Source organism: Rhinoraja longicauda, chromosome 17 (assembly GCF_053455715.1).
Source record: "Rhinoraja longicauda isolate Sanriku21f chromosome 17, sRhiLon1.1, whole genome shotgun sequence".
Lineage (NCBI taxonomy): Eukaryota > Metazoa > Chordata > Chondrichthyes > Rajiformes > Arhynchobatidae > Rhinoraja > Rhinoraja longicauda.
This window is the reverse complement of record NC_135969.1, coordinates 43,999,672-44,021,000: the sequence shown is the minus strand read 5'-3', so window position 1 is coordinate 44,021,000 and position 21,329 is coordinate 43,999,672. Positions and strand designations below refer to the sequence as shown.

Below are 21,329 nucleotides of genomic sequence, written 5' to 3'. Positions count from 1 at the left end.
ATGTGCAGTGAAATGAAAAATTACCCACAGTTCAACAATAAGACCAGTAAAAATAAGCAATAAAAATATGCAATAACACATACAATCATAAACCAACACCACACAAAAGAAACATCCATCACAGTGAGTCTCCTCCAGTCACCTCCTCACTGTGATGGAAGGCCAGAATGTATTTTTCTCTTCCCCTGCCGTCTTCTCCCGCGGTCAGGCTGTGGTCAGACATGGCCAATGTTCAAGAGTGTTTTATTGTCGTGTGTCCCAGATAGAACAATGACATTCTTAATTGCTGCAGCACAACAGAATATGTAAACATAGTACACTGTAAATAGCACGGTAGCGCAGCGGTAGAGTTGCTGCTTTACAGCGAATGCAGCGCCGGAGACTCAGGTTCGATCCTGACTACGGGCGCTGCACTGTAAGGAGTTTGTACGTTCTCCCCGTGACCTGCGTGGGTTTTCTCCGAGATCTTCGGTTTCCTCCCACACTCCAAAGACGTACAGGTATGTAGGTTAATTGGCTGGGTAAATGTAAAAATTGTCCCTAGTGGGTGTAGGATAGTGTTAATGTACAGGGAACGCTGGGCGGCACGGACTTGGAGGGCCGAAAAGGCCTGTTTCCGGCTGTATATATATGATATGATATAATAATAATCATAATGGTCTATTGTAGTTCAGAGCTTATTTGAGGTTGCAGTGTTTAATAGCCCGATGGCTGTTGGGAACATGCTGTTCCTGAACCTGGACGTTACAGTTTTCAGGCTCCTGTACCTTCTTCCCGATGGCAGTGGTGAAATGAGTGTGTGGCCAGGATGGTGTGGGTCTCTGATGATGCTGGCTGCGTTTTTGAGGCAGCGACTCTGATAAATCCCTTCGATGGTTGGGAGGTCAGAGCCGGTGATGTTCTGGGCAGTGTTGCTACTGCTGCTTTTATTTCAGGGATTTCAGTCTTAATGATAAGCTTTTAATGGAGCTCTATATCAAACAATGTAGTTAGTTAAAAACAATTTAACAGATCTATATGGTATTTCAATGCATCCCTTTAAATCTTATCCAAGAGCAGTAACTCTACACAACAGTCAAAAGTCTGTAGCTTCCTTTTGCTCTGGTATTTTATTTTATTCTTTACATGTTTAAATTATAATCTTTTATTTTTATTTGTCTACTGAATATAGTGTTGTTATCTTTGCGAGCAAAGCACCAAGGCAAATTCCTTGTATGTGTACATACATGGCTAATGAAATTTATTTAATTCAATTCAATAATCTTTGCAATTTTTCCCATTAACTGCATGGAATCATAGAGCTGTACAACATAGAAACGGCCCTTTTAGTGATTTGATCTCTTCACGTTTGCAAACTGTATATAGTTACGCCTTTAAACAACAGAGATTACCACAAACTCTGACTGAATCAACAATAATACTTATTCCTAAAAAAGATAAGGATTCTGAAGACCCTGGTTCGTACAGAGCGATAGCTCTTTTAAATACTGATCAGAAGATATTAGCGAAAATCTTAGCTATAGATTAAGTTTAGTTATAGATAAATTGATACACTCCGACCAATCAGGCTTTATATCTAAACGATATTCATTTTTCAATTTGAGACGCTTGTTCAATATAATATATTCAAATAGAATATTAAACGAAGATTTAGCAATCATTTCGCTAGATGCTGAAAAAGCATTTGATCAAGTAGAATGGCCCTATCTTTTCTCAGTGATGGAAAATTTTCAATTAGGTGAAACTTTTTGTTCATGGGTGAAACTTTTATATACATCCCCAACAGCTGGAATATTAACTAATCAAATGCTGTCATCCAAATTTCATTTATTTAGGGGTTGTAGACAAGGATGCCCACTATCTCCGCTTCTATTTGCCCTCGTTATAGAACCACTTGCTGAGAGTATTAGATCAAATCCAGACATTCACGGTTATAACACTAAACATACAACCAATAAAATTTCTTTATACGCGGATGTTGTATTAATATACATTACAAATCCTGAAATTAGCATTCCGAATTTATTAAATCTCATAACTCAATTTGGTTCATTTTCAGGTTATAGAATTAACTGGTACAAAAGTGAAATTATGCCAATAATGGAACAAAATCCGGCCATACTTCAACAATTTCCTTTTAAAATTGCCTATGAAAAGTTTAAATATCTTGGAATTTACGTGACTAGGAAATATACTTCTTTATTTAAATTAAATTTTCCTCCTTTACTTACTAAATTACACAGAAATATCCAATTTTGGAAAACACTTCCTATATCATTAGTTGGTCGTAGTAATGCTATAAAGATGATCTTTCTCCCACAGCTACTATACTTATTTCAAGCAATTCCGATCTATCTTCCAAAAAAGTTTTTTTTAAAAATCGATTCAATTATTACTAATTTTATTTGGGACTACAAGACTCATAGAATAAATAAAAGACATCTATGTAAGTCTAAAACTAATGGAGGAATTGCCTTACCTAACTTCTTATTTTATTATTGGGCGGTTAATATTAAAAATATAACCTTCTGGTTGGATGACACTGATCAACAACCGGATTGGTTAAAGATGGAGAAAGAGGATTGTTTACCATTTGATATTGGTGCGATCCTCTTAGCTCCAATAAATTTAAATAAAAAAACATATGGAGGTAATCCGATTATACATAGTGTTATCCGTACCTGGAAACAATTAAAACTTACTTTAAAACTGAGTAAATTATCCTCTTTCCTCCCTATTGCGAATAACCCTTCTTTTAAACCGTCTGTCTTAGATAGAGGATTTGCTCAATGGAAAAGTTATGGAATTAAAATGGTGGGAGATCTTTATCAGAAGGGAACTTTTCTTTCTTTTCAGGATTTACAACAGAAGTACGGATTACAAGTTAATAATAATTTTAGATATTTACAACTTAGAGATTATGTAAAATTACACATGCAAGAATATAAATTTAGAGGTCCAGAAACTCTCGATGAATGCCTGAAACAACATAATTCAAATAAATTAATATCCTTTATTTATAATACTCTCCTAGATACTGATATTCCGTCATCAGAATCATATAGACGAGCATGGGAGGACGAATTGAACCAACTCATAATGCAAGATATATGGGATGAAAGTTTACAACATATACACCAATGTTCATTAAATACCAGACATTCCTTAATACAATTTAAAATAATACATAGACTACATTATTCGAAGACGAAATTAAATAGGATTTTTCCTAGTATCTCTCCTATTTGTGATAAATGTCAATTTCAAGAAGCTAATTTAACTCATATTTTCATAACTTGCATAAAAATGAAAAATTTCTGGTTGGATATTTTTAAAATAGTTTCTAAAGTTATCGACAAGCAATTGGATATGGATCCAAAATTAATGATATTAGGATTATCAGAACATATTACAAACTTTACAAGTCAGGTACATTTTCTTGATTACAGTTTAATAACTGCGAAAAAATTAATACTTAAATTTTGGAAAAAACCAATAACCCCCACAATTAAAATGTGGATTACGGAAATGACAGAGACCTTGCATTTGGAAAAAATAAGATTTGCCTTAATTGACAAACCCGATTTATTTTTTAAAATATGGTCTCCATTTATTGAATTTTTAGAAAAGTAAATTGGTTTGACACTTGAGTTTAGGGTTGGATGTACAACTGTGGTTATTGTCTCCCGGATCTACCCCCTTTAATTTTTATAGTTATAACTCTTTTTTTATTCTCTCTTCTCAATAGTTTATAGTTTTTTTTTTGTTGTTTTTTTTTTCATTCTTCTTTATTTTTATTTTCTCTCTTTAAAAATTTAAAAATTGAAGCTATGTAAGAATTTTGTAACAAATTTGTCTTTTATTTCTATCTGTACATATGCTTTTCAAAAAATAAAAATAAATAAATAATAAAATAAAATAAAAAGAAACGGCGCTTCATCTCACCATGTATATGCCGACCAGTATACTGATCATTACAAATACCATTTGCCTGCATTCACTCCATATGCCTCGACATCCTACTAAATCTATGTAGGATCCTGGCAAGAATATGCCTGAAATGTTGTGTGAAGTCTAATCTTCCTAAGGAAGTATATGTTTTTGACAAAATGTGCAGGATTAATTCCTGGAATTGAGGGGAGGGGGTTGTGCTCTGAGGAGCTATTAAGCAGACGAGGCCTTGTTCGTTCTGCAGTTTACACCAATGAAAAGAATTGAAATATCCAAAATTCTTTAGAGGATGACATGGTAATTGGAAGGTTTGTGTTTCTCCAGTGTCTGTAACCAAGGGCCACAATCTCAAGACTACAAAACATTGCTATTTGGGGCAAAGATAAGAAGAAATTACTTCATCCAATGGGAGACTTTTGCAATTCACTGTGGAATAGGGCTCATTATGCTCAAGGCAAAGATTTAATAAACAATAGGTGCAGGAGGAGGCCATTTGGCCCTTTGAGCCAGCACCGCCATTCAATGTGATCATGGCTGATCATCCACAATCAGTACCCCGTTCCTGCCCTCTCCCCATACCCCCTGACTCCGCTATCATTAAGAGCTCTATCTAACTCTCTCTTGAAAGCATCCAGAGAATTGGCCTCCACTGCCTTCTGAGGCAGAGAATTCCACAGATTTACAACTCTCTGAGTGAAAAAGTTTTTCCTCATTTCCGTTCTAAATGGCCTACCCCTGATTCTTAAACTTTAAGGATTTTAAGAACTATTAAGGGAAGCGGGTATGTGTGGTTAATGGCTCTAAGCAAAGGGATCAGCCATGATTTTATTGAAGGGCAGAACAGGTGCAAAGGCTAACTAGACACTTCCTCCTGTTTTTTTTTGTTCTTGTGCCTTCAATCTGTGGTTACTGAAATATTGTAGATGATTAATCCCATTCCAACACCAAACCATTAGTTCCTCTGAATTTTGCTTCTTGTGATTTCTTTTTTTTCCATTAGAATTAACACAACTTTACCTTTATTTACCTTTATTACAGTTATTACAGTTATTTTTAGTAGAGTTTGAGCAGCTGTAGTCCACATAACTTGCATCTGATGCCCACCGGTGTCCCTATGTGAATATATGGATTGAAGGCTTCGAATGATCAGCATGTGTGTAAAAGATTTAATCTACATACTCAGATTGCCTTGCAAAGTAGTAGCTTTCATTGGTTGCTTTCCCCCCCATTTTTTAAAGTATTTTATAACGGTGTGCATGTTTGCTCTTTCCAATTCACATGTTTCTCATTCCCCAATAAACCTGCCCCATCAAATGTATCTGTCTTCCATCTCTCCGACTGCCCTCCTGGAACCTCAAGACTCCCACTAGGTACCAGGTCTGTTTTGATTGTTCATGCCCTTCCCACCTTCCTCACCCCAAACCCCTGCATCCCCTTACTCCATTGAGCATGTTCTGTTATTGTCTCATGATTCTCAGCATCTCCAGACCCTTTCCCCTCCCCACTTTCCCCTTCTGGGCAACTTTTTTGCACTTTCAGCTACACACCCCTGGCAATCTTCTGACACCTGTGTTCCCTGTGATAACTGCTCTCTGTTCCCTTGATATTGCATTTCTTGCCTTGCTTTCTGACTCCTTCACAATGCCCTCCAAGATACTTCACCTTCCCTGCCCCCCCCCCCTGCACTCTTAAGTAACAACCTCACCATGTCCTCCTCAGCATTCTTGTGACATTAACCTCTGGGCAGGGCAGTCGCACAGCTGGTAGAATCTTAACATTTTCTCCTCCAGATTTGTTGTTGAATTTGTTCTTCTCCTCAACCTTTCCTCTGTTTACTTTCCAACACCTGAGAAGTTCACGGGTTCTAGATCAGGTCCCCTTGCTGGTCTGTTGTCATGCTTTCAAAATTCATTGCCCAGAAAATGTTTGCTTACGGCGATGTTAGATATCACTTGCAGTAAATTCTGGCTTCGTGGCTGATAGAGAATCCTGGCAATGAGGTGTAATTGATGTTTTGGAGAACATGCGTGTCTCGTAGTGAAGGAAATGAATACCAAAATCTGCTAATTTTGGTACAGAGCTAACCAGATGACAAACCTACAATCAGTGGTTTCACACAAGCCCTGAGTCGTTGCGGAAGTAATGATTAACGGTCAATCTGTCACAAGCTTCTTAAACGCAGTGTCTTCCCTTTTTGATATCGAATTAGAAAACGCTTTAAAAGATCCTTGAATTTGTTTAAATTGTACAAATCCTGAAAATTGCAACAATGCTGAATATCTTTTCTACCCCAACCCCTTTGCCACCAATTAAGAAAAATATCGGGGCCTTACCATCTTTAATTATTGTGATGTTTTTATTTGAAGATTACCTTTATTTTGCAAGATACTCTGTGGACGTGTTTTTTTGTACATTGGAATATTACTGAATGTTTGAATTGTGGAATGTGATAACTAGAATGCTGACATTGAAAAATATTTTTTTCGATAAGTGTCTTCTGTGATACTGTGTACATGCCATGGAAATTGCTTTCTTGCACAATGCATTGATAGGACTTGTTATATCTGAATCCTGCAATGTCACTTCTCACTTTTTTTGTGTGGTGCGGGCACATCAGAACCATTGTTTAGTCCTAGAACATTGTGTTGGTGCCAGTCATAAAGTGATACAGTGTGGAAACAGGCCCTTCAGCCCAACATGTCCCAGCTACCCTAGTCCCACTTGCCTGTACTTGGTCCATAACCCTCCAAATCTGTCCTGTCCATGTACCTGTCCAACTGTTTCTGAAACAATGGGATAGTCCCAGCCTCAACTATCTCCTCTGGCAGCTTGTTCCATACACCCACCGCCCTCTGTGTGAAAAAGTTACCCCTCGGATTCCTATTAAATCTTTTCCCCTTCGCCTTGAACCCATATCCTCTGGTCCTGGATTCCCCTACTCCGGGTAAAAGACTGTGCATCTACCCGATCTATTCCTCTCATGATTTTGTATACCTCTATAAGATCGTCCCTCATCCTCCTATGCTCCATGGAATAGAGACCCAGCCGAGTTAACCTCTCCCTATAGCTCACACTCTCTAGTCCTTGCAACATCCTCGTAAATATTTTCTGAACCCCAGTCAATTCATGAAAGTTATTTGTATTACTTGTATAGTCAAGTCATTTCTTCTCCTTGTCAGACCTATCTGCCGCAATCTAAATTAATATTGATCAATAATTTTTGTAGAGTTGCAAAAGGAACGATTCTTCCAAAAGCTGAAAGAGGAGGGAGAATGTGTCTGATTGTGGAATGTTGCTGGAGCTGATAGGATTGTGAAAGATGATCCATTGAATTCACAGTATCTGGGGTAGAAGGTGAGGATTAGAGTACCCAGAGTAGGGGAATCCAGGACCAGAGGATATGGGTTCAAGGCGAAGGGGAAAAGATTTAATAGGAATCCGAGGGGTAACTTTTTCACACAGAGGGCGGTGGGTGTATGGAACAAGCTGCCAGAGGAGGTAGTTGAGGCTGGGACTAGCCCATTGTTTAAGAAACAGTTGGACAGGTACATGGACAGGACAGTGAGGATTAGAGAATGCTATTGTTGTTCTGTCAGGGGTGAGGTGGTGAGAGCAGAGATGTGGAAAATAGGGCAATTTTGTGGTCCACTGCAGCAGATGACAGCCTCACTTCAAGAAGTGAAAGACAATTGAGAGACACCTTTGTGATCGGAAAAATTGCAGTTGTCGATCGATGTGCCGGAAAAATAGTCGTGGGGAATTGGATGAAGCAGATTGCATTTTCAGGGAGCCAGATTGAACTCTAAGGATCTTGTGCCTTTGTGATGTTACCGATCAATGATTCAATGGAGTGAAGCCAAACACATTTATTTTCATAAGGAGGACAATATGGTTAAACAAACAGTGAGAGATTCATTCAAAACAAAAATTAATACCTCACACTTAGGTTTGTCCATTATATCAAATACAATTAAAATTCTTTGCTCATTTTAATGGAATTTAAAATGAGATTAACCAGGACTGGCTAACATAGCAGTGTTGCAGTTCATGACTCCAGCTGTTGGTTGATGTAGAAAGTAAACATTAAAATCAGACAGGAACAAACTTGCTCTCGGAGGTTTGATTGCATGAGAGGTAAACAGTATTAGTGACCTTGACAACCACTGTCCCTGTTTCTTGCTAGTGGGAAACCTGGTCTGCTTCTCTGTGTTCATCATTAATAATGGAATTAGATTGAGAGAGAAAAACTATGAACAATAATAATTGTTGTGAATTCCAAAATTACGTTTTTCAATTTAGAAACATACAGTTTAAAAATCTTTCTTTTCTCGTGAAAAAGTTGTCAGATTCGAGGCTCCAATTTCAGTTCCCTGTAAGTGGCATCGTTGTTAGGCAGGGTGGTAAAGATGATGTTCGGCTTGCCTTCATCAGTCGGGGCATAGAGCACAAGAGTTGGGACAAGAGTCATGTTCCAGCTGTGTGGCATGCTGGTGACTTGGAGTATTGTGTAGGAAAATAACTGCAAATGCTGGTACAAATCGAAGGTATCACAAAATACTGGAGTAACTCAGCAGGTGAGGCAGCATCTAGGAGAGAAGGAATGGGTGACGTTTCGGGTCGAGACCCTTCTTCAGACTGAGGAGTATTGTGTGCAGGTCTGGTCGCCCAGTGACAGGAAGGATATCATTAAGTTGGAACGGGTGCAGAAACGATTCACAAGGATGTTGCCAGGACTGGTAGTCTTGAGTTAAAGGAAGAGGCTGGTTAGGCTTTGGTCTATTTTCCCTGGCGTGTGAGAGACTGAGGGGTAACCTTATAGTGGTATCTATAATCACTGATAAGGACAATAGTCGTAATTTATTTTCCCAGTTTAGGGAGTTTCGTATTCTAATGCAGTATAGACAAGTTGGGCTGAAGGGCCCGTTACATGCTGTGTGTCTCTTTTAAACAATGTGTCCATTGATCCGTGCTATTTTGTAGCAGTTAACTTGGGTAACAGCAGTATCTTTTACAAGAACATCGCATCATCTGAGATGGAAAAGCCATTTAAAAATGGGAGAGTTGAAGCATTGAAGAAAATGGATAGGTGACATTTTGGGTGGGGACCCTTTTTCAATCACTTTTATTTATATTAATCAAATATCAGGTCTTTACAGTGGCTGTTTTATACCATGTTTCTGATTTTTATGCACTTTTGTTTGAGGTGACAGTATAGCTATGGAAACAATAATTTAAATCATTTTTTATGTTCACTGCTACCTTTTCCTATTTATCGTACAATGCGGGTAGGCACAAAATGCTGGAGTAACTCAGCGGCTCAGGCAGCATCTCTGGAGAGCAGCAATGGGTGTCGTTTCGGGTCGAGACCCTTCTTCAGACAATGTTGTTCGGTCATTTTCAAACTTGTTTTCTGAATCTGACCTGTCTGGTATTGATTATTTGAATGTGCTTTGCCAATGAATAATAAAGTCCAGGTATGCTCTTTTTTTTGTGGTTTTGGCTGTTCATTTTACAGGCTCTAACAAGATTGCACATGAGAAAAAGGGCCCAAGCATTTTTGCTGGTAATCTTGTCACAAGAACATCCTGGTTGGTTGCTGTTACTGAAGCAGAATATTTCCCAGCAAAACACACATCCAGTTTGAAAGAATGCTCCTCCTTCAACGTAATACCTCCTCCACTTATTCTACTGACTCCTGAAACGCTGTTCAAATAGAAAATGTTAAAAAAACAGTATTTTGTTTCTAAAAGAAAATGCATTTGTTAACTACTGTTATTTTTAGTTTTAAAAGAAAATGTGGGGCAAGTTTAGTACCAATGATGTACATCTGAACACGTTCTCCTTTAAATGCTTTAATTTTTGAAGTAGCATTTCTTGTTTCTATGGATACAGACCAGTCTTATGTAAACCAAATATGGTTTCACTGAAACCCTGAAAAATCTCAGCAAATCTTCTTTTCCTTTGTTCACCAAGCTCTTGCTTGGCAAACATACCTTTTGCGATCCCGTTCACTGTGCCTTCATGTTTTTCGCCGTCTTGTGACCCGATGCAGAGCTCATTCTGTACACCAATTCTGATTGGCATTTCATTTGAAAAATATATTATGTTTTTTTTTACTTCCCATCAGACTTCAAAGCCTCACGTGGAAATATTTTGTACTCTAAGTACCCATTAACCTGATTGCATCCCTCTGTAGACTCCAGGAGGCCCAAGGAACTGCAGATGCTGCTTTACAAAAAAAAAGACACAAAATGCTGGATTAGCTCAGCAGGTCAGGCAGCATCTCTGGAGAACATGGATTGGTGACTCGTTGGGTCAGGACCTTTTTCAGGCTTGTTTTAATACCCACCCTACCCGACCCAAAACGTAACTTATCCATATTCTCCAGAGATGCTGCTGGGCCTGTTGAGTTACTCCGTAATCTGATATCTGGGTCAAGAAATAATTGTAGCGGCACTCCTTGTTCCTGAACCTTTCTGGATTATCAGCTTCTCTGGACCAACCGAGGTCACATGATAATGAAAGGACAATATCCCCCTGTGCCTGCTCATGACTCCCCACCCGTGTCTGTTGTGCATTGAGTTTTGAGCTGATGGTAGCAGTATACTGCTGAGTTTTCTCATTAATACGCGATCTCTCAAACCTAACTGGTGTCAACGTTTTTTGTAGTATCATCAATCAGCATGGTTAGCGCTGACAAGTTGATAAAATTAAATTCAATCGTGAATTGCAGCCTGACGATTTTTGGAATTAGGAGTTGATTAAACACAACCTTATTCAGTGCAGTACATTCTTGTTACAAATGTATAGTTTTAGCTAATACTAGACCAAGTGGGCCCATTGGGTCCAAAGCTCGCCTGCATTGGTGCAGCACTCCGTCCTCCCCTCCCCTCCCCCCTCCACCATCCCCTTCACCCCTCTCTCCCCCTCTCCCCATCCCCATCACCCCGTCCCTCCCCTCACCCTCTCCCATCCCTTTAACCCTTCCCCCGTCCCCCCCTCCCTCCCCCTCCTCCCTCCCCCTCCCCTCCCAACCGTGGGTGGGCAAGGGGGGACAGGGAAAAGGCACTGACCTCAGCCCTGTTTCTCCTGCGGGCCGATGTTATAAAGCTTTGTTGCTGAATTGTCTACTTTTGAATATAATTCGTACATAGCTTTGATGCTGTTTGGGCAGCCACAAACCTATTTAATTCTGAAGATGGATTAAATGTTTTTGCAAATAGCATTTGCAGATTGATGGAATTCATTGAAAAATGACTAATATTTGACTGCTTTCTCTCCAGTTCTATTTACAGGACACTAAAAGTAGTAATGGTACGTTTATTAACAGTCAGCGGTTGAGTCGGGGGTCGGAGGAAAGCCCACCATGTGAACTCCTGTCGGGGGACATTATTCAGTTTGGTGTAGATGTGACGGAGAACACCAGGAAAGGTAAGAGCGCAAATTCAACTTTATCTTTCTGCGCAACTGCTCTACAACTCCCATGTCCCCACACAAATAAAAGTCATCCAGAAGATTTAACACCCCGTTGTATCTGTCCTTTGTTCCAACTGTGCTGCTTTGCTATCAGTTATTAACAGCGGTTAGTCTTTTTGAGGTTGCAATGGTCTTGCTACTGGTGTTTCCACCTCATTACACCATGGATGGGTAATATTTCTGATTGGGACCCTTTTCCTCCTTCTGAAGGATCCCGACCCGAAACGTCACCTTTCCAAGTTCTGCAGAGATGCTGCCTCATCTGCTGAGTTATTCCAGCTCCTTGTGTCGTTATTTTTGTGTAGCCGTGGGCACTCACATGGGCCTTTGCTATGTCTGTCTTTTTGTTTAAGAATAAGGCGTAGGCCTTTTAGAACGGAGATGAAGAAAAACTTTTTCAGTCAGGGAGTTGTAAATCTGTGGAATTCTCTGCCTCAGAAGGCAGTGGAGGCCAATTCTCTGAATGCATTCAAGAGAGAGCTAGATAGAGCTCTTAAGGATAGCGGAGTCAGGGGGTATGGGGTGAAGGCAGGAACGGGGTACTGATTGAGAATGATCAGCCATGATCACATTGAATGGTGGTGCTGGCTCCAAGGGCCGAATGGCCTACTCCTGCATCTAGTGTCTATTGTCTTTTTGTCTGCTCCATTGAACAATCTTTGTTCCAAACACTTTGTTGCCTCAATTCTGTAAAGCCTGGGGCAATTTTTATTGTCTTTTCATTCCTTTCACTCCACCCCACCCCGCCCCCAATTCAAAATCTAACTATTTTGCAGTTATGACAGGAAAGGAAATAAGTAACAAGTCTTTACAGCTGGTGTAATAGAGTGAAGAGGAAACAAGTCTTTCTTAATCTCAAAATTGTGTTGATTGCAAGTTTGTACATGAGGAAGAAGCCACTTGATTGTTGACTTCAACAAGCTGCAATGTCAAAGTATTCCTTTTCAACTGGATGGTTACAGACAAATTTTAAAGCTCTGTTAGATGTACTGTATTGATTTTGTTTTAAATATTTGTTTCTAGTTACACATGGATGCATAGTATCTACTGTCAAGCTGTTTATGCCAGATGGTATGGAAGGCCGTCGACGATCTGAGTAAGTATGCGTAACTTTGTATGTGCAAGGCCACAGATCTTCCAGTTTACACTATATAAGCACTGGGTGCTTTATTTTTTTTTGTTTAGTTTAGAGATACAGCACGGAAACAGACCCTTTTGGCCCACCGGGTCCGCGCCGACCAGCGATCCCCGCACACTAACACCATCCCCTCTAGGGACAATGTTTACATTTACCAAGCCAATTAACCGACAAACCTGTACGTCTTTGGAGTGTGGGAGGAAACCGAAGATCTCGGAGGAAACCCACGTAGGTCACGGGGAGAACGTACAAACTCCGTGCAGACAGCACCCGTAGTCGGGATGGAACCCGGGTCTCCGGCGCTGCATTTGCTGCAAGGCAGCAACTCTACCGCTACGCCACCGTGCCGCACAAGTTATTATTTATCAAATGAGTTGGGAGAGCAAATTGAGTTTCAAGTATTGGTGTTCAACCCCCGTCTTCCCCCCTCCAGCCATATTATTTCTTCTGGCTTCACAATCCACGCATCATCTATCCTGCTCTTGCACTTTTTGTCTTTTCATCTCTGGCTGTTGTCCAAATATCTGCATATCAAAAAGAAAAACCTCTCCTGTATCCACCTATCACTTGCCAGGCTTTGACCTGCCCCCACCTCTCTTCCAGCTTGCTCCCCCATCTCCCCCTCACCCCATTACAATCAGTCTGAAGAAGGATCCAAAATGTCACCTATTCATGTTCTCCAGAGATACCACCTGACCTGTTACTCCAGCACCATGTGTCTTTTTTGAGCACTGAGCGAAGTGTGTTTGAGCATGGTATTTCAATAGAAATCTCCTTATCAGTGTGTGGGGTGTTTTGCTTTCTGTTATTTTTCCCCCAAAACAATGTTTGTCATAATTAATGTTAATATAATAGCCTTTTTTATGTTAAGTTTCAAGTTTAATTTCTAAACTTGCTGATTACTTCAATAGCATATTCTTGCTGCTTTGGGGGAAATAGTGTGTAAATACCATCAAACTCATACATAATCAGTGGAGCAAAGGGGAAGATACAGAGCACAGAATATGGCTATTGCAGTCTATTCACTATTGCCAATCTCCCACCATAAGATCATCAGTTCTAGGAGCAGAATTAGGCCATTCGGCCCATCAAGTCTACTCCGCCATTCAATCAAGGCTGATCGATTTCTCCCTCCTAACCCCATTCTCCAGCCTTCTCCCCATAACTCCTTGACATCTGTACTAATCAAGAATCTCTATCTTTGCCTTAAAAATATCCATTGACGGCCTCTATTGCCTTCTGCGGCAAAGATTTCCACCGATTCACCACCCTCTGACTAAAGAAATTCCTCCTGATTTCTTTCCTAAAGGAACGTCCTTTAATTCTGAGGCTATGACCTCTAGTCCCAAACTCTCCCACAAGTGGAAACATCCTCTCCTCATCCACTCTATCCAAGCCTTTCACTGTTCGGTAAGTTTCAATGAGGTCCCCCCTCATCCTAAACTCCAGCGAGTACAGGCCCAGTGCTGTCAAATGCTCATGTATTACATCTGCCTGCGTTTTGGAGGAAATAGTGCATTGATTAATTATCCAGTACATTCAGATAATTAAATTGCTGAGACTCAACATTTAAGTGTCTAGGTCCCATAATTTAAATCTGTAAATACATATTTATTTGGTCTTTACAGCTAGCTATATTTTTTTGAGTTGCAATGATCAGGGTTTGTTTTAAGGAATGTATAGGGGGAAAAAAACTGCAGATGCTGGTTTAAATCGAAGGTAGACACAAAATGCTGGAGTAACTCAGCGGGTCAGGCAGCTTCTCGGGAGAGAAGGAATGGGTGACGTTTCGGGCCGAGACCCTTCTACTGTATGTTTTTGTCTTTTGTATTTACATGATGCATAACATTCGTTGTTGTAGCGACTGTTATTTCGCAGAGAATACTCCGTTGTTCTACCTTGTTTTATAATGACACTTTTTTTTTGACCTGATATATTTTCACCAAAGTATACTTGAAATAGGTGGAGAAATCGAGCATACAGTTTTCATAATTAGATTCAGAAATTGTTCCTACAGATTGAAAAATGTCTAATGTCAGGAAGGGAAATAATGGGTATCGAATCAACACAGTTCCCCAAAAAATTATGAATTTTCTTTTTTAAATCTTTAAGGGCGAGAAAGATTCCAAAACGCAAATCAGGGAAGAGGAGGATAGTTCTCCCTTTGTCCTAATCTTAATTATCTTTTCCTCTGCCCTTTTATAAAAATGCAGACGAAGATTACGTCTCTGTTCCTTTGTGATTTGTACTTTTTTAAAAAAAACGAAAAGGCCATTAGGATTGTTTGCTAAATTGAGTTCTGTTATTGATTGCTCATGAGACCAAATCCGCCCAGACTGAAGCATGCTGTCCACATCACAAGGTCACTTTGACTTTAAAATGTTCCTGGAAATAGTTAAAATAGTGTAGTCCTTAAATATAAATGATGTATGCACTTTTGCTTTTGTTTTCAAGTTCTCTGATCCTTGAAAAGCGTTATTCATTAAATAGACGGTATTAATCAACCTTGTGCTTTTCAGAAAAAATGTCTGCCTCTTTTTTTCCCCCACTGTCTCCATTGTAACACCATAGACAAAAAGAGCACATTGTACTGCTATTGAGCACTTCTCAGTCGCTGCAAGATAACTTCGCCAGGAGTGACACATTCATATGCAAATACATTAATGGACTTCAAGCAGAGATGCACATTTATGTTCAGTAATTAATTTGTAAATTTTGGTGTTGAAGATTTTTGTAATTGTTTTTTCTTGCGTTTTGTCTTCTAGTGTTATCCAAGCTCCTCTCCCACTTCCTATTGAAAAGGTGAGTGGCTCTTTTATAATTTGGAATATTTATTTCCATGTTAAAGATTTATTTCCATGTCTCAGGTGTTTCGTTGAAATATAGTTCAGTGAATGTTCATTTCACTGCACATCTTGTATGTGTATGTGACAAATAAACTTGACTTGACTTGATAGGCATATACACCGATCAACCAAAACATTCTGACCACTGACAGGTGAAGTGAATACATTGATTATCTTGTTACAGTGGCACCTGTCAAGGGATGGGATATATTAGGCAGCAAGTGAACAGTCAGTTCTTGAAGTTGATGTGTTGGATGCAGGAGAAATGGGCAGGAGTAAAGACCTGAGCGACTTTGACAAGAGCTAAATTGTTATGGCCAGGCGACTGGGTCAGAGCATCTCTGAAACGGCAAGACTTGTGGGGTGCTCCCGGTCAGCAGTGGTGAGTACCTACCGACAGTGGTCCGAGGAGGGACAAACCACAAACCGGCGACAGACAGGGGGTTGGGTGCCCAAGGCTCATCGATGCGCGAGGGCAACGAAGGCTATCCCGTCTGGTCCGAACCGACAGGAGGTCGACTGTGGTACAAGTCACAGAAAATGTTAATGGTGGTCACGGGAGGAATGTGTCACAATACACAGTGCATCACACCCTGCTGCGTATGGGGCTGCACACGGAGGACCAACAGCATATTAGGCAGGTGGTCATAATGTTTTGGCTCATCAGGTCATAATGTTTTGGCTGATCGGTGTGTATAATTCTGAATATAAATATCAATATAAAGTTTAAAAACGTATTATTATACGTGCACTGGATTGAAAAGCTGTCTGTAAAACAGGCATGCTCCAATTGTAATAGAGTGCAGCACAGCTGCGTTTAGTAAATGGAATTATTTTAATGCTAACAGTTCACTCAACATAAAATGATTTTATTTTATTGGAAAATAGATGTCCTGCGTGAGAGCAGCGATGCTGTAAGTTGACAGAAAATATCTATCTTGGGGAGGCAAAATGGACACATTTTAGTCATTTACCGAGACCCTTACTGCCAGGTTCAGTTTTTGACAAGCTTCATTTCAAACACATGCGTTGTATTTCTCTGCAAGGTGTAAAGATTTAATGACATAATGACCTGGGTTGTCCAGGAAAATCTCAGCATAACTGCTGAATTTGGCCCACTAATCAATTGTTGGGAATTCTGCACAAGCATGAAAGCCCTGAATTTGTGATCAGCTGCCTGCAGTATGTTTTCTCTGTGTGCTTCATCGTTGGACTCCTCAGTTCCTCACTATTTACAAAGGGGGCAACCAGGCTAAGACTGGCACTCAGGTTGCCAACTGTCCTGTATAAGCCGGGACATCCCGTATTTTAGGCTAAGGTGGTTTGTCCCTTACGGGTCCGCCCTTGTCTCGTATTAGGCCCGGATGGCACTGTAGGCCCGGATGGCACAGTAGGCCCGGACGGGCACTGTAGGTCTGGGCGGTCACCGTGGGCCCGGGCGGTCACCGTGGGCCTGGGCGGTCACCGTGGGCCCGGGCAGTCACCGTGGGCCCGGGGCGCCGCCTAACAGAGGTTGCGGAGCAACCGCCTCCCGGCCCGGGCAGCCGCCAATGGTGGAGTGGGAGCACGTGGCCGCTGGCTGAGTGAGGTCACGTGGGGCGTGGGGCGGTGATGTCACCTTGTCCCTTATTTGGGAGTGAGGAAGTTGGCAACCCTAACTGGCACTGGGATTGGTTCTCCATTGATTTCAATGCCTTGTGACTGGAAGGACAAGAATAGCAATCCTTCAACTTAGATCTTTGTTTTATTTAAATGTTTGATAAACGATTTAAAAAAAAATTTTTTTTTTTGAGTATCAGTTTCCTAAAATGAACAACTTGACTGTATAATCTGATTGATTTTATACTTTAACGATAAAAGCAGGCAAAGGAACACCTCTCATCTTTCTTGGGCTCTTTAAATTTGCTAGTAACAGCCAGAAAAAGTAAGAGCAGTGTTAAACCATACAGACCTTCAAGACCTCTCTGCCATTTACTAAGAAAGGATGGGAAAGAAAATTTGAAGCAGCATGATCTTAGTTTAGTTTATTGTCAAGTGTACCGATGTACAGTGAAAAGATTTTTGCCGGTGCTAACCAGTGCAGTGTACAGTCTTTCTGTTGATTGGTTTGCACGTGACAAAGCTTTTCACTGTACCTCAGTACACCTGACAATCAACTGATTGTCAGATTGTCACTAAGATCATAGTAGGAAAAAAAAACTGCAGATGCTGGTTTAAATCGAAGGTAGACACAAAATGCTGGAGTAACTCAGCGGGTCAGGCAGCATCTCGGGAGAGAAGGAATGGGTGACGTTTCAGGGGAGGGGGCGGGACAAAGATAGAATGTAGTCAGAGACAGGAAGACTAGTGGGAGAAATGGGGAGGGGATAGAGAGGGAATGCGGGGACTATCTGAAGTTAGAGAAGTCAATGATCAGACCACTGGGGTGTAAACTACCCAAGCGAAATACGAGATGCTGTTCTTCCAATTTGCGCTGGGCCTCACTCTGACAATGGAGGAGGCCCAGGACAGAAAGGTCAGATTGGGAATAGGAGGGCGATTGAAGTGCTGGGCCACCGGGAGATCAGGTAGGTTAAGATGGACTGAGTGGCGGTGTTCAGCGAAACGATCGCCGAGCCTGCGCTTGGTCTCGCCGATGTAGAGAAGATCATGCTGTCAGATTTTCTTTTCTATCCTTGTCCAAAGGTTTACTGCTGTCAGTCTTGACAATTGAATATTCACAACTTGTACACAGCTCTTACTAAAGAACACTTTTCTCCACACCACTTCATCTTAATATTATGACCTCTTTCTGACTTTACTGCCAGAGATACAACTCTGTCAGGTTTCCAAGTAGACCCGAAACGTTACCCATTCCTTCTCTCCAGAGATGCTGCCTGACCCGCTGAGTTACTTCAGCATTTTGTGTCTACCCTCTCAGTACGCAGTTTTAGTGAACCTTTGTCCTCGGAAATGTGGGGTATGAAAGCCCATTACTCTGGTTTAGGTGTTGCCAGAGCGATCTCGATGTCTGTCATAATTACATTGGCAGTATTCTCAACGCTTAGTCAGAAAGCAATGGAATATAAGCCGAAGAATCTCATGCAAGAAAAGCCAATGCAGTAAAAAGGAAGCACTGTGTGGTCAGAGGAACCAACTGCCAGTGTGGTTGTATAACAATGATTGAGAAATAAGTGTCATCATCCCAGATCAATATTTATCTCTCCATGAACGTGACTTGTCTTGTTATTTGCTATTTGGGAAAGTTTGTTTAACACAAATTGCCCTTTGATTGTAACAAAACTAACATATAATCATTTCTTCACAAAATGCTGGAGTAACTCAGCAGGTCAGGCAGCATCTCAGGAGAGAAGGAATGGGCTGTATAATAGTTTAATCAACTTTGCAATATTTGAAGGTCAAGAAAGATGCTACCTGAATGTAAGATCTTGCATTCTCCTGTGGGTTTAGAACACCCTCTTGCAATAAAGGCCAATCATTTGTTTACAAAAACAGAAAATGCTGGAAAAGCTCTGCAAGTCGGGTAGCATTTGTGGAAAGAGAAGCAGTCTGTGTTTTGGGTCAGTGACCCTATGTCAGTTTTGACTTGCTGAGTTCCAGCACTTTTATTTCAGATTTCCATCGTCTGCTGTTTAAAAAAAAATTGAATCCAATAAATCATTCCTTTCCTATTCATTGTTGCACCTGGATGTTAACTTCATTTGAATGGAAGGAACCTAAGAATTATTGATCTTTTTTCTGAAAGGTGAAGGAATGTAATTGTTGAACTTAATTAAAAATCTTTTGTAACATTAGGTAGAGAGAAACTAAAGGGATTAATAGATCATCCATACTGCAACCCTGTTTTGATTAAACTGCTGATACACACCACCTTGTTTACATATCTAATGAAGTGCTGAAGTACCTCTGTGGGTCAGGCAACATCTCTGAAGGGAATGCCTTCAGATAGTCAATGATAATAGGTGAACGAGTTGCCACAGTCCAAGAAATAATGTCCAACGCGCTTGCGAAGCCATGTGTTTTGGTTGTCTTGTGGTAGGCAGAGACAGAAATGCCTGCTTGTGACTGTTGTATGTATTTTTTCCCAGAGTGCAGGCTGTTCCCCAGTGGGGCTCCCACTGCTGAGAACTGTCCGCCACACATAGTTTGCAAGTTGGAAATGTGAGGCCACCCGACGATATATTTAAGTAAAGAATTAGGCCAACTAAGGCAATGTTAAGTTTAGTTTAGTTTCGTTTAATGATACAGTGCAGAAACAGGCCCTTCGGCCCACTGAGTCCGCACCGACCAGTGATCCCTGCACACTAACACTATGCCACACACACTGGGGACAATTTACAATTTTACCAAGCTCATTAGCCTGTGTATCTTTGGAGTGTGGGGGAAACCGGAGCACCCGGAAAAAACCCACGTGGCCACAGGAAGGACCTACAAGCTCCTTGCAAGCAGCACCCACAGTCAGGATCGAACCCGGGTCTTTGGCATTGTAAGGCAGCAACTCTACCGCTGCACCACTGTGCCACCCAGGATGGTTAAACCAGGATGTTTAACTCAACTCCTCAGATCTCTCTGCAAGATGCCTTGACGTGAGTTCCACATGGCAGAAAGTGCCTACAACCTTAGGACAGCCGACAAATCCATCCCAATGGTGTTCCAAATGCGTGATTGTACATTCAGGCTGTCCGTAGTCAGGCATTCGTGTCCTGGGGAGGTCCCATACTGCATTTGATGATTAGCCACTTGTAAATGGGTGATGTTTCGGAAGACTTTTTTTTAAAAAAGGGATTTATTCTCGTGGCTGGGAAACCTGTTTTGTACTTCTCATCCTCGTGGAAAGGGTTACCTTTTAACTGCGATTACATAACAACACTGAGCAGAGGAGTAGACGAACTGAAGGCCTCTTGGATTTAGGAAACGGCCTCATTGTGTGCTGCACGCACCAATTCCATAAATCACCCGCCAAGAGCAAGCAGACATTTTGCTTCAAGCGATTGACAAAGTGAAGGAATCGATCTATTCCAGAATATGTTGGAGTAACACAGTGCATCACTTCAGGCACAGTTTTCCACAGCGTGGCTTGCTATTAAGTGAAGGGAGGGTGTTTAATATTCCACATGAGTTTGGTGGAACTGCTGAGCTGTGGGGCTAAAGGAGCTTTGTTCCAATATTTTGATTATTGTTATTGGAATATGTCTGTAACTTGCCGGTGACAGCTGAGATAATTACTAAGACCCACAGCTGCCTCCATGGTTGGGAGAAACGGACAACCGGGCACTGAAGATGGAATCTGGGCTCAGCGTGATAATGTGCAATAGTTTTATTTCAAGTTCCGGCAGGAGTTGGTTCGTGTACGTTTGACTGGTAGATATTCTGTTCGATCCATACTCTTTTACTTTGTTGGATCATTTGATCATGAAAGGGGAAAAAGAAAGCAAATGTGTTCCTTTTGTTCTTAAACATGAATCTTATTTCACTGAAACAAAAAATGTAGGTTGAGTTTAGTTTATTGTCACGTGTACTGAGTTTAGTTTATTGTCGCGTGTACAGTGAGATACTTTTGTTGCGTGCTATCCAGTCAGCAGAAAGACTACGTGATTGCAATCGAGCCATTTACAGTGTGTAGATGATATGATAAGGGAATAGCGTTTAGTGCACGGTTAAGCCAGCAAAGTCCGATCAAGGATATCCCAAGGGTCACCAAAGAGGTAGGTAGTAGTTCAGCACTGCTCTCTGGTTGTGGTAGGATGATTCAGTTGCATGATACCAGCTGAGAAGAAACTGTCACTGGAAATCTTTTTCACTCAGAGAGTTGTAAATCTGTGGAATTCTCTGCCTCAGAAAGCAGTGGAGGCCAATTCTCTGGATGCTTTCAAGAGAGAGTTCAAGAAAGATAGAGGAGCCAGGGGGTATGGGGAGAG

General features: G+C 41.0%; 1 protein-coding gene across 6 annotated transcripts in view; it reads left to right on the top strand.

The window, feature by feature from the left end:
- The window catches only part of slmapa (sarcolemma associated protein a), a 119,336-nt gene that overhangs the window by 23,023 nt on the left and 74,984 nt on the right, over positions 1 to 21,329 (top strand). For all 6 annotated transcript variants that reach the window (XM_078414596.1, XM_078414597.1, XM_078414594.1 and 3 more), the window contains exons 2-4: positions 11,235 to 11,382; positions 12,451 to 12,523; positions 15,331 to 15,367. In XM_078414596.1, the coding sequence (XP_078270722.1) occupies positions 11,235 to 11,382; positions 12,451 to 12,523; positions 15,331 to 15,367 (258 nt within the window). The remainder of the gene's footprint in view (positions 1 to 11,234; positions 11,383 to 12,450; positions 12,524 to 15,330; positions 15,368 to 21,329) is intronic.